The 13,244-nt window shown below is 43.3% G+C and overlaps 1 protein-coding gene across 6 annotated transcripts in view; it reads left to right on the forward strand.

Moving 5' to 3' along the window:
- Positions 1–2,836: 2,836 nt before the first annotated feature.
- Positions 2,837–13,244, forward strand: part of FRMD5 (FERM domain containing 5) — a 320,737-nt gene continuing 310,329 nt past the window's right edge. For 2 of the 6 annotated variants that reach the window (XM_006076159.4, XM_006076160.4), the window contains exon 1: positions 2,850–3,359. In XM_006076159.4, the coding sequence (XP_006076221.1) occupies positions 3,258–3,359 (102 nt within the window). In that variant the 5' untranslated portion in view covers positions 2,850–3,257. Of the gene's footprint in view, positions 3,360–13,244 lie in introns of all 6 variants that reach the window. The other 4 variants (XM_044933417.2, XM_044933418.2, XM_044933415.2 and 1 more) reach the window with 4 other exon arrangements.

The following is a 13,244-nucleotide window of genomic DNA, read 5'->3' on the forward strand; positions in this document are numbered from 1 at the left end:
AAGCTGAGGTCTAAAGGATACATTAAAGCAAAGACAGGCATGATCCCTACAGCTTCCTGGAGAAACAATTATGCATGCTACCAAACTGGCTTTGGTGAGACTTTACCTACAAAGACTAAGTAAATCTTTGTGAGAAATGCGCTGTTGTTGGACTGCTGTGTTCTAAGGTGATAGCCCAGTTGGGTCAGAGGTCAAGGTCACAGTCCTGGGGCTGGAGGATGGGGTTTCCTTTGAAAGAGCAGATATTCCCATGGTCTGTCATCCAAGGGAGACAGTACACCTGGGACAGAAAATGGGCCTTTGAAAGTGGACCTTAAACTGGGTGAAGAGGGTTGTTTTCTTCTCTGAGCTTTACAGAGGTTGGGCCTGGATGCTCCACATGGCTAGGGGAACTCTTGATTGAGAGGAGAGCTGCATGGACCCAGACATATGGACCCAGGCTGGAAACTCTACAGTAAGGCAGGCCTGATCTAGTCCACAGGGCTCTGAGAGCAGCCATGTCATACCTGTGTTCATGATGTTCTGGTGAAGAGAGGGCAGTGCTCCTTCCTGCCAAATCCCAAGGCAACGCTGAAGATGGCATTGGCTGGAGAGAGCTCAGTGTCCCAGAACGTCAGGGTGTGGGACATCTGAAGCAGAGGCAAGAATAGTTCAGTTATTTCAGGATTATGTGGGTGCCAGCACCTCTCCTACGGACTCCTCTGTAGTAGAGAAGAGAGGGAAACTCCAAAGGGGGTGGGCTGACATCCTGGTAATTTGAAAGGTGGGAACTCAGAGCTATTGTAGCTGGGGATATTTTTGAGGGGAATTTTATTTTAAATATGACTTCCTTTATAGTCGAAAATTCATGAACACTATGATACTCTGATTCTCAAGGGCATACAAGGCCTTTTATTGAGCAAACCCTTTCCATTCTGTGTATCCTGCTCAATAGGCTTGAGAAATACAAAGGTAAATAAAGTACTCCTCCATTTAACTTTACATGAGCCCTTTCTTTTTTTGTTCCTCTTAGGCTTTGGTTCTTGAGCCTTTTTGTAGAGGCATAGGAGAAACCAGAAATGAACTGATGGACTCTCACTTTTCTTCCATTATTTTTCCATCCTCTATTTTCTTCACAAAACGTTCTGTATCAGAGAGTAAGGGAGGGTTTTAAGTTTTTTCTGGATATTATGCATAAGCATGATGAGTATCTGACTGGTCTTTCAATGGGGTGAGCTGACATGATTTTCTTAGGCTAGGCAGGAATGTTACTTAATGCACTGGTATAGCAGCCACAGTCTCATCCCTGTCGATTGCATTTATGGTCATACTTTGAAAAAAGACTGCATTCAGCTCTGTAGAGCTTTTCTGGATTCATGGTGCTTTGTCTTTTTATTCTAACAGCTGCTTATTTGCATAACCTGTTAAAGATGCTTTCCTATCATCACAATACTGGTCTTCCTCTAGCTTTTTGGACATTTTTTCTTGCTTGTGTAGATTTTACATCAAATAGAAACTTTCCCTTCAATAAAAGTTTGCCCGTCTGAAGACTTTCATCATCTTCTCCCAACTACACGACAAAGATGAACTCTATAGAATATCACTTTTATGCATTAACAATTGCACTTGTCTCTAAGACCTTTCTGAAATTCTCTTAGTTTCTTCTCTTGGGGTTTAGATGCTGTAAAATATCTATCAATTCCATTTACTTCATTTAAAAAACATTTATTGAATATTAATATTATGCTGCAGGCACTAGGGTATCTGCTGGAGCTACAAAATAAAAGAGCTCACACCTGGTTTTATGGAGACTACTTGGCTTACTGGTTCTAGTTTCTAAACTAATGCTTCCAGAATTGCACGAAGAACCTCCTCTGAATGCCATTAGGGAGAATGCTACTAATGAGGAGAGCAATCCAAGATACAAAGGAGGACAGGGTCGGTCACATGCAAAAAAAGGGGGGGCGGGCGGAATAAATCCTGGAGTCCAATGATACTAGAGAAGCAGCATACTTTAATGGTTGAACATTTTTCTTGGTTAATGTAGGGTTTTATTATTGTTATGCTATACCTACAAACAATAGCATAATTGAAAATAACAGGAAATTATTGTATTTCATTATTTTTCAATTAATATGTTTATTAATGTTCTTTGTTGATTTGATCCTTTTGTAACATTTACTCCCAAAATCTTTTGGGAGAATACTGTCTCAGTGAAATTTTTGTAAAGAACATGAAGTCTTTAGATATGAGGTCAGAGAAGGCAGGAGATAATATTTTCCTTTGTGATATGTACCTCCTTACATACTCTGCTGTTTTGTTAAGGAAGTACGAAGACATGATACTTCTAGTTCTAAAGGTGTAAATAATGGACCCATCGTTTCCTCTGCATGGTATCGGCTGAAGGACCACGTCTCAGTCTCTTCCTTTTGTCTTGTGAAAATAAAAGGAGGCAAACGGTGTTTGAGTGGAGGGTTTCTAGGGGTTAAACCCTGGTGCTTCAGCCCCTCCGCGAACCCTGAAGCTTTTACTTAAGTAGCTCCTGTAAAACAGATGCTCTCCAAAATAAGAGGAGTGGAGCAGAGAAGACCGTCCAACTGTCGTGGGGTACAGCAGCGCAGGTGGGGGCAGCCGCCTGGTCCAGAGCCGAAGGTGCCTGCATTCTGCAGGTGCAGGGACTGTGAGCTCTCAGCGCTCAGGCACCAGAGAGGCGGGAACCGCGGTGTTGCAGAGCGTGCGACTTGGGCCCTGAAGACGATGCCACATATATTCCAAACAGCTGACATTGATCAAACCGATTGCCCGCACCTGGCCCGGGGGAGGGAAAAACAGCATCTATCCGAACCGCAGAGAGAAAAGGAGCCCCTGGTTTGGGACGCCAGAGGGCGGGTCTGACTTGGCTCGGTGCGACTGCTTTGCCGCGATTGCTTCCCTGACCTGTCTATCATCGCAGTGTTCTGTTTCTATTGGCTCTTCCATCTGCCACTCGGTTCCGCCGCGCTGACCCCCATTGGCCTCCCTCCGGCCGAGTCCCCGCCCCACGAGCAGGACACGGGCAGTGGGGCGCGGAGCAGAGCGAGTCCGGCGTTTGCTCTGGGCTGGGGGAAGGCGGTGGCGGAGAAGGAGGAGGAGCCGGGCCGGCAGGAGGCAGCGGCGGCGATCGCGTTGGGGTGATGGTGCAGGTGCTTGGGGCCGGCGCGGAGCTGCCCGGCTGAGGGGCGCCTGGTCCGGGGTCCGCAGCGCCGCCGCGTCTCTCCCGGAGGCGGGCGGGCGGGAAGATGCTGAGCAGGTTGATGAGCGGCAGCAGCAGGAGCCTGGAGCGCGAGTACAGCTGCACCGTGCGGCTGCTGGACGACAGCGAGTACACCTGCACCATCCAGGTCAGTGCCGCGCCGCGCCGCCCCGCCCGCGGGAGCCCCTTGTTCCCCTAGTCTGGCCAGCTTGACCAGCGGCCGCCTCCCGGGGGTCGCCCCAGACCCCAGCGCTTTGTCCGCCGCTGCATGCGGCGGATGGCCCCGCCGGTGCAGGTCCGGGTTTGGGTACCCGGAGCTCGGCGCAGCTGCGGCGCGAGTCCCGGCGTTCTAGACCCCCCCAGCTCGTCCCCTTCTTTCTCCCGAGGTGAGGGCGCCCCATCCTGGCTCCTCAAACCCGCCGATATGGGGAGCACCTTCCGCGGGCGTCCGGAGGGGGGCGGAGAGGGCGGGAGGCTCTTTCCTCGGCCGCCCCGTCGGGGGGCGGGGAGGGGGATGGGGGGCGCGGTGCAGGCTTTGGCTTTCTGACCCGGCAAGGACGGCTGGCGGCTTTTCCCCTATCTCTTTGGCTGGAAGGATGATGGTGTATGTCATAATCTCCCCCCCAGCATTTGTGAGTCAGAGCTCGCCGAAGGTAGAATTGAACGCGTAGCCCATGCAGAGTGGCCTATTGAAGGGAACCCAGCCCCTTGGGCTTTAAAGACTTAGCCCTCTTCTCCCCCCGGCTTTTCGCTCCCCAAATCTTATTCAGCTGGGCTGTTCTGGGGGGCGCGAGGTAAAGATTTAGCAACAAGTCCCAGCGATTTGAGGGATGGCATTGGCGAGAATCGGTGACTTAAGAAAGAAAGAAAGAAAAAAACGCCAACAATACAGTAATGCTGCACAGCATTTCCTCGGAACCTGGTGTTTTTGAAGGGATTTTTACAACCTCCTGCTGTGTGGCACGTCAGGAGTAGTAGTCTTGCCCAGGAATGCAGTCGCAGCCCTCTTTCCTCCTTTATAAAGTCAGAAATAGAAACCGCTGACAATGCTCCAGTGTAGTTCACAGTCAAGAGGGTCCTGTGCTCACCTGCCCCAAACTGCTCTTTCTGGAGAAGCAAATTGAGTTGGACCCGGAGGGTCTCACCTGATCCCTTGTCTCTGCAGCAAAAACCCGAGAGGGCTTCTCATCTCAGATGTAGCAGGCAAGAACCGTCGGCCCGGGTCCTACTCTCTTTGTCTCCCTCCCCGCCTCCCTCCAACCCCCATTAATTTTTTTTTTTTTTTTTTTTTTTGCTGACAATGCTCAATAGCGGAAAATAGCGGTGTGTGAGAAAGACGCTGGGTAGTATATGAGAGCAGCTGCTGTCTGCTGACTCCGTGCTCAGTTCTGTCTTCTCTCCACTTTCCTTTTCCTCCCACCTCCAAAACCCAGCTCTGGGTATAAGTGCTGACCTCTGCCAAAGATTTATGAGGGCAGGGAAAGAGAACAAAATCTCTTTTTCAGGACCCTTAAATACAGATTAACCAGTCATAAAGATGCCAGCCATAAAGTGAAAGGATTTTTGTAGTAGAATATGATAGAGAGATGTTGTGTATTATATCCTTACTGAATGAGTGACATGCTACTTTTTGTTTCTATTGTATCTTTATGTGTCATGTACAAGTTTTTTGTTTTTGGTGGGAGGGGGGGAACCAGAGAAAACATGGATTGAGTTGACATGTTTACTATTTGAATACATTGTGTAGAGCTTTTAAAAATATTTTAAAATTTAAAGCATTTACACAATAGCATATCAAGGGCAGTGTGAGATTTAGATTTCATGAGTCTTAAAAATACTTTTGGAGTATATGGTGAAATAAAATTTCTGGGGCAGATTATTAACTTTTGCTGAGATATAAGGTACAAATAAAACACCTCTCATTTAGTGATAACCTTGTGGTTCTAAGGTATCACAACAAGACAACTAGTTATTTTCCCAGTTAGTGGAAAACCCAGCTGGCAGATTGGTGTTATACTTGTGGGTAGTTTTTATTACTGCTGAGGAAAATATTTTTAAGTTGAGCAGGAGTTATTGGATTTATGCTTTCTATGCACTACTGTGGTTGTGTTTATTTTCCTGCTGGTCTTAATTTTACATTGTTACAATTTAATATGTTATAAAAATTTAGGCTACTTAAAAATTAAGCCTGGTGTAATATGCCCATACTGTAAGTATTCACTGTCAAGATGTTTCAATGATTGTGCATTGTGTTTCTTTTATGAAAATTTAAAAACACAGGAATTCTAAAGTATATGTATTATTGTCATTCTTTGGTTCTACTACTGTGAATTGCTTTTGTGTTTACCCATGTGAGGAAATACAGATAAGACAATATTTTATGTGAAATTAATATTTTGAGCATATACCTTTTTTGAGCATTTAGAGATTGAGCTTTTCTTAGCAACTTTTCCCCCTTGTATATTTCTATTATGTGTGTGTTAGAGAGAGCAACACATGTGCTTATTTGTCAAATACTGGGCACAGGGTCTTTTTTTAAATCAGTGTGCGTCACTTATTAAATTAAAGCAATATTTACATCATTTAGGAATTACAGTACTGTATATTATATTAAAAAATTGGTGATAGTTTAAACTCCTTTTCCTAAAAGTATTGTATGCCCGTATTTTTCTTGAAAATAAGGTTTCTACATTTCAGTGCTTCTTGAGGTGATCAGAGACCACATAGGGTATTACAGAACCAGAAATGTATCTTTGGCTTAGAGTGTTAGTTACATTTGGTAAATTTCAGTTTGTAGGAAATTCTGTGGAAGTGTTGGTCTAGCCTTTTGTATTGCAGCAGTTCTACTGATCTGGCATTTATGATGTGATTATTAAGGTAATAAAAATTCCTTATATCCTCTCAATGAAGGTTGCCACAGTTACCAGGCTGTTCTTTTATTCTTTCTGATATGCAATTGTATTTGTGGACCATGAGAAATGCAAGTATACGTAGAAGGGTTGTAGTATAATTGCCTCCCTGTGAAGAACATTGTTAAGAGTTCCCTGCCAGTTTTGAAGGTCATTGCCTCATAAATGCAAATCTGGTTCATATTTTTCACATATCTCTTTTACTTAATCACATATTTATTTAGTTACCACATTTACTACCTTACTTTATTATTTTATTTAGGAGAAAATAGGAAAAATGAAAAGGCTACCTAGTATTTTTGAACTCCCCAAATGGAGTCATTTACGTACTTAGGCATGTAATATCCTGAAGAATAGATTTTTAAACTATCTTTCAGGTTATAATAGTTTATAAAATATTAAGACTATTGAAGAAATGCCAGTAGAAGTATGTTTCAAAAAATATATATTGCCAAGTCAGAAATATTAATCACCTTTTTTGGTTATTGCTGAAAAGTAAAGCTACATGAGAAATGAATCTGATTTTACTGGGAACATACTAAAATAACAACTGATTAAGCAGTTAGGGTAGATTAGTTTTTCCAGTTAAATAAGGTGCAACCATAAATGAAATGTACATGCAGAGTCAGTTCTAAAGTGGAACCAAGATGCAGATTTGATTGTGGCTCAGCCACTTAGTTGGAGAAGGAAATGGCAAGCCACTCCAGTGTTCTTGCCTTGAGAATCCCAGGGAGGGGGAGCCTGGTGGGCTGCCGTCTATGGGGTCGCACCGAGTCGGACACGACTGAAGCGACTTAGCAGCAGCAGCAGCCACTTAGTAACTGTGGGACCTGGAGTAAGGAAGGGAGTATTGAGGGGGAGAACACACGTGTCGATCCTTGCACCTGCCAGGTACTTTGCCTGTATTATTATCTCATTTTCCTCACGTCAGTGTTATGGATTGATCATAGACTCATTGTACCAGCTAAAGAAAATGGGACTGTGGATTGATGGGAGAGCCTGTGTTTGTTGAATGGCTGACTGTGTACTAGTTTCCTGCCAGGCGCTTTGCTTCTGCCTTACATCAACCGCTGAGAGGTAGGTGGTATTGTCCTTATTTTACAGATGAAAATCCCAGATGAAGGAACTTGCTCAAAGCTAGTAGGTGACTGTACTGTATTTAAACCCCAGTCCTTTTGTTTTGAAATCCCATCTTTGTTCCCTCTGTTCTGACTCCTTAAGGCACTTCACCTGTCTGTACCTTAATTTCTTCATCTATAAAATGGAAATTTAATACTTACATCACAGTAAAGACAAGTTACTTGGAAAATTACTACAAATAATTAAGAACATTTGAATAGACTACTGTGCTTACATTGTGCTTTAGTCGATTCAATTCAGAAATAGAATTGAGAAATGTTTTACTGTTTTAGAAAAATAAATGAAGTTAAGCTGTAAGTGCTTTTAAAATGATTTCTGATTAATTTCAATAAAATTGTAAAACCCTGTGCTGGCAAAAGTGAAATCTTTATTAGAACTCTTCTTTAAAGTCAAGAGTTCAGCTTTGCTTTCCCTCGACTCTACAAGGTCTTTGACTTTAGAGGGACGTTTGTTGCTTGAACCGTGGCTTGTCTTTTCTAAGAACTTCTTGGTAAGTGGAATCCTTGGTTTCATTAATGCAAAGGGATGTTCTTAGAGAATTAGGGTAATTTTCTTAACAGATGAAAACACAGAGCTGTTGTATTTTCACGAATATTGTTTTTTTTAAACTTTATTTTAAAAAGTAATTATGCGGTCTCAGGATCTCTGTTATGATAGCAAGTCAGTTAGAATCTAATTCTTAAAACTAAGTTCCAAAATGAGCCTTCTAGGATCCTAAAAGCACTTGTATTCTGTTTCTTAATTAGTGTATTAAAACATTTATTGTACTAAAAGAATGCAAGTCAGTTTGGTACAGAAGGTAAATTCTAGACATGCATTTATGCTTTCATTCTTTTTGATTTTGAAGAAATCCTGTTTAAGGAAGTGTCAGTGTTCATCCAAGAGGAACCTAGAAGCAATCACTACAGAAGATTTTACTCAAGGGTATTTGTATGAATTTTCATTTTGTTAAAAGCTTGGAATGAGTATGCTAGATGAGGCAATTCACTATAGTGTATAATAAAATATAATGTGGTTTTTGAGTCCTCTGTTACATTGTCCAGAGACAACATATCATGTCTGTGATATTAATGTCATACTTTTAAAAAGGAAGCGTTTGCCAAAGTAAAATCAGACAACCTGGGGCAAAAACAGTACTTTTTCATGTTTGTAGTGATTTATGTATAGGTCTTAAAATGTGTAACCCATAACAAGAAGCATGACATTATTTTAGAGGCAATTTACCAATGATATATTAAAATATTTTGGGTTATTTTAAGAAATTTATTTTCTGATAGATCACACTTTAGACTCATTTACAAAGGAGAGAGTAAGTGGAGGCTGTAAATCTTAAACCCTGAGAATTACAGCACCTAGTTCAGTGCCTTACATAGTTGTAGTTTAGTAAATACTTTTTCTAATTTGTGCTATGGGACTGCTGTGTTAACTAAGATACTTTAAAAGTTATTATACCTGAAAACAATAAACATTTTTTAACAATAGTATCAATGTAACCCTTTCTGTAGTTCCAACCCATTCCATTTCAAACCATTTTGCTGTGTAGCCCCCCCTTTCTGATGAGAAATACAGTATGTAAATGTGGTGTTTTATGAAGCCTGATAACTTTTTGTCATCCTTTGTGGAATTAGTGGGCTTCAGTCTAAAACCACTGATTTTTTTCCTTTGTCTCTTAGGATGTCAAGCCTTTCAGGTGCCCTCACTTCGCCCATCTCTGCAGGTTTAGAAGGCTTGCATCACATGAATACGGTGTAGTTCAGTGTACACGGGTGTAGTACATGAATAGAGGTCTGGTAAAATTCGGATATTGAGTATAGGTATCACCACAGCCACAGAAATCTCCTTCACTCCTTTCCCCGAAGTCAGCACCACATAAAACAACCTCCTCACAGTCTCATTTTCTAACCTCTTGCCTGGACAGGAAGTGAACCATGCTTGCCAATCTGTTTCTAATTATGTCTATTTCAAGTTGAATTCATGTTCTCTCTGATGGGCTCATCTGTAACATTCTGTTGGACTCTGCAGACGTTCTTTCCCCAGAGCAGCTTCCTATGGGTCACTCTCCCTCAGCTGTGCCGGAGCTTGTACAAGAGATGCGAATGTCATGAAGGACTGGCAGCAACCTTACAGCTTCTGTATCTCACCTGCATGGTGCTCGGGGAGGAGGGTGCTGCTCTCTCAGAGGCCACGTGGCAGTTGTTGCTCCTTTGTTTTATGGTCTTGATCCCTGGGGCTCAAGCCAACCACCTGAATGGTTTTCTCATGCAGTGGAGAAATTTGAAGTGTACTAAAGCATCTCTTGGAGAAGGAAATGGCACCCCACTCCATTACTCTTGCCTGGAGAATCCCATGGAGGAAGGAGACTGGTAGGCTACAGTCCATGGGGTCGCAAAGAGTCGGACACGACTGAGCAACTTCACTCACTCAAAGCATCTCTATCCAGGTGGCGCTAGTGGTAAAGAACCTGCCTGCTGTTGCAGGGGACATAGGAGATGCAGGTTTGATCCCTGGGTCGGGAAGATCCCATAGAGAAGGAAATGGCAACCACTCCAGTATTCTTGCCTGGAGGATTCCATGGACAGAGGAACCTGATGGGCTACAGTCCTTGAGGTCTTGAAGAGTCAGACACGACTGAAACAACTTAGCACATACAAAGCATCTCCATCCTATGTTGTAGAGTGAATGGTGTTTCTCCTAAGAAAGCAAAACACCTTGTCATATGTCCATTCTAGCTACTGAAGCAGGCCTTCCATTCTTTTAAGACTCTAAACTGTGGTGGCCAATAGGTCATTTTGAACTTTGATAGACATTTTACATTTGGGTAGAGCCAGAGATAGACTGGAAAATCCCATGGATGGGGGAGCCTGGTAGGCTGCAGTCCATGGGGTCGCGAAGAGTCGGACACGACTGAGCGACTTCACTTTCCCTTTTCACTTTCATGCATTGGAGAAGGAAATGGCAACCTACTCCAGTGTTCTTGCCTGGAGAATCCCAGGGATGGGGGAGCCTGGCGGGCTGCTGTCTCTGGGGTCGCACAGAATCAGACACAACTGAAGCGACGTAGCAGCAGCAGCAGCAGAGATAGACTGGGGTGAGCAGTTTCTCTGGGAGGATAATCCCCAGATTTAAATTATGGACCTCTTGCCTCCCAAGGCAACCATGTGATCCTCATTATTGTCAATATTTTGAACAAGATAAGCCCCTTTTTGGTCTTTCACCAATTATAATTGCTGTACTATTTTCAGGTGTTTTACTTTTGTGGTCCTTCCAGCTTAATTGTATCATATCCTAGATTTGGCAGGTAGGAACTTGAAAAGAGTCTTAGGTTCAGATTCTCCAGGCTTTTGCTTGCTACTGCCGGACTAAACATCAGCTTGTGTGAAGTCCTCTAAGGAGATCCTTCCGTGCCATGCTCATACAGGCAAAATAATTGGGCCACATGCTTGGCAACCACTGAGTTTGTGTACAATAGCTCCATTCACTTGTCTACAGAAAACACCCCTTTGACAAGTGATTATAGCTTTTGTCCCCCCCTTCTCTACTTCTGACTCCCTGCGTTACCATGACCTCATCTCTTGCTCTGTATTTAGAGGCACTCTGGACCACTCCAGAAATGCTTTAGGACTTGTTCTCATATGTTAAAGATCATTTCAAGTTAGGTAACCACTGCCTAACCAGGGAAGCCAGGACCCAGGATAAGGACCAAACCTAGCTATCCTTCTACCTTATTTGAGCCGTCTTACTGTGTCACAACTCAGGGGCTCTTTTCTTTTTGTAGAAATCGTGAACCTTGTTAAAAGTAAGGAGAATAGAGTGGGTGATTTAAAGCAGTGGTTGTCAAAATGTGGTTCCTGGATGAGCAGCGTCAGTTTCACCTGGGTACTTGTTAGAAATGCAAATTCTTGGCTCCGCTGCGGATCCAGCGCATCAGAAAGTTGGGGGCTGGAGCTTAGCTGTTTGTTTTAACAAGTCTTCCAGCTGACACTTAGCTTGCTGAGGATTGAGAATCCCTCCTGGGTCACACAGATATTTAGGAGGGAACACTGATAAGTATTGTTGATTGATTGGATATTAAAAGTGCAGGAGAAGGAGAAGTTAAGAGTGAATCTCATATTTCTAACTTTCTATTTCTGAATGGCCTTAACTGATTCTCTAATTTTGAAAGGTAAAAGGTTATTTGCAGATATGCATACCCATTTTCAAGTGGGCAGGAGTCTAAAGATGGGTCTTAATTCCAATTTGATGCTCTTATATTATTGATTATTTTATTATTCATCTTCTCTGACCTACAGTCAATATGATTATTTCATATTTGTATCAGATCAGATCAGATCAGTCACTCAGTCGTGTCCGACTCTTTGCGACCCCATGAATCGCAGCATGCCAGGCCTCCCTGTCCCTCACCAACTCCCGGAGTTCACTCAGACTCACGTCCATCGAGTCAGTGATGCCATCCAGCCATCTCATCCTCTGTCGTCCCCTTCTCCTCCTGCCCCCAATCCCTCCCAGCATCAGAGTCTTTTCCAATGAGTCAACTCTTCGCATGAGGTGGCCAAAGTACTGGACTTTCAGCTTTAGCATCAGTCCTTCCAAAGAAATCCCAGGGCTGATCTCCTTCAGAATGGACTGGTTGGATCTCCGTGCAGTCCAAGGGACTCTCAAGAGTCTTCTCCAACACCACAGTTCAAAAGCATCAATTCTTCGGCGTTCAGCCTTCTTCACAGTCCAACTCTCACATCCATACATGATCACAGGAAAAACCATAGCCTTGACTAGATGAACCTTTGTATACTGTTTTTCAAAGAAATCTTCACAACTTAAAGCACTAGGTGTATTTGGCTAGTTGTAAAGGGACAGGAGTTGTAAAGGTTCCTGTTGTCCAAGGGCTTATAATCTAGACAGGGATTGCAAACATGTAAATAGCAAACTAGAAAACATCACAAAATTCAGGGCTTATACAAGGTGGTATGCTGTGACAGTGCAAATGTCGGGGAGTTGAGACGAATAAATATTTTTCAAAGGAGGGGAGGCTTGAACTGGGTCATGAAAAGTTGCCAAAAGCAGAAAATGGGCTATGGGGATGGGTAAAGGGCATTCCAGGCTGAGGTAGCAGCAGGCTCCCTCTAGGTAGAAAAGCTAAAAGTGTAAAGCCAAATATACTTAGTCTTTCTTTTACTATGTTGATCTGACTTGCTCTGGTACAGTTGAGTCAAACAACAGGAATCTGCTTGCCTAGGAAAACTTACTGTCAGTGAATTTCAGCCATTCTTGACGTGCTCAGAGGAGTGAGTCTAAACTAAAAATAAATGCATAAAGCTGGCATTGAATTAAATCTAGTTCCAAAACTGTAACACAAATTAAGATTCCTCATAAAGCGGTGGCATCATATAAAGAAAACGTGCATTGGGGTAGCAGTCTTAAATCTGTGGCTGCAGCAAGCACATGTGAATTTTATTTTCAAGAAATGTCATCTTTGGCATCAGTTTGTTACCTGACAAAAAAAGAGGGTATCAAATTCTGCTGCTGTTGATGCTAAGTCACTTCAGTCGTGTCCAACTCTGTGTGACCCCATAGATGGCAGCCCACCAGGCTCTGCTGTCCCTGGGATTCTCCAGGGAAGAATACTGAAGTGGGTTGCCATTTCCTTCTCCAGTGCGTGAAAGTGAAGTCGTTCAGTCATGTCTGACCCTCAGCGACCCCATGGACTGCAGCCTTCCAGGCTTCTCTGTCCATGGGATTTTCCAGGCAACAGGACTGGAGTGGGGTGCCATTGCCTTCTCTGAAATCAAATTCTAACATCCAGCTAATGTTTGAAAATCCTTTGACTGGTACAGTGTAGCCTAGATCGTGTATTAAGAGTCTGAAAATGTGACCCATGGAGCCCTAAGAGGCACTTTTTTTTTTTTTTTTTAGCATTTCTACCCAAGTGGCCACCCCAAATAGCTTTTCTAGAGGACAGACGAGTACTTCCCTTGATTCTTCCATGC

This window comes from Bubalus bubalis, chromosome 20 (assembly GCF_019923935.1).
Source record: "Bubalus bubalis isolate 160015118507 breed Murrah chromosome 20, NDDB_SH_1, whole genome shotgun sequence".
In the NCBI taxonomy this organism is placed as follows: domain Eukaryota; kingdom Metazoa; phylum Chordata; class Mammalia; order Artiodactyla; family Bovidae; genus Bubalus; species Bubalus bubalis.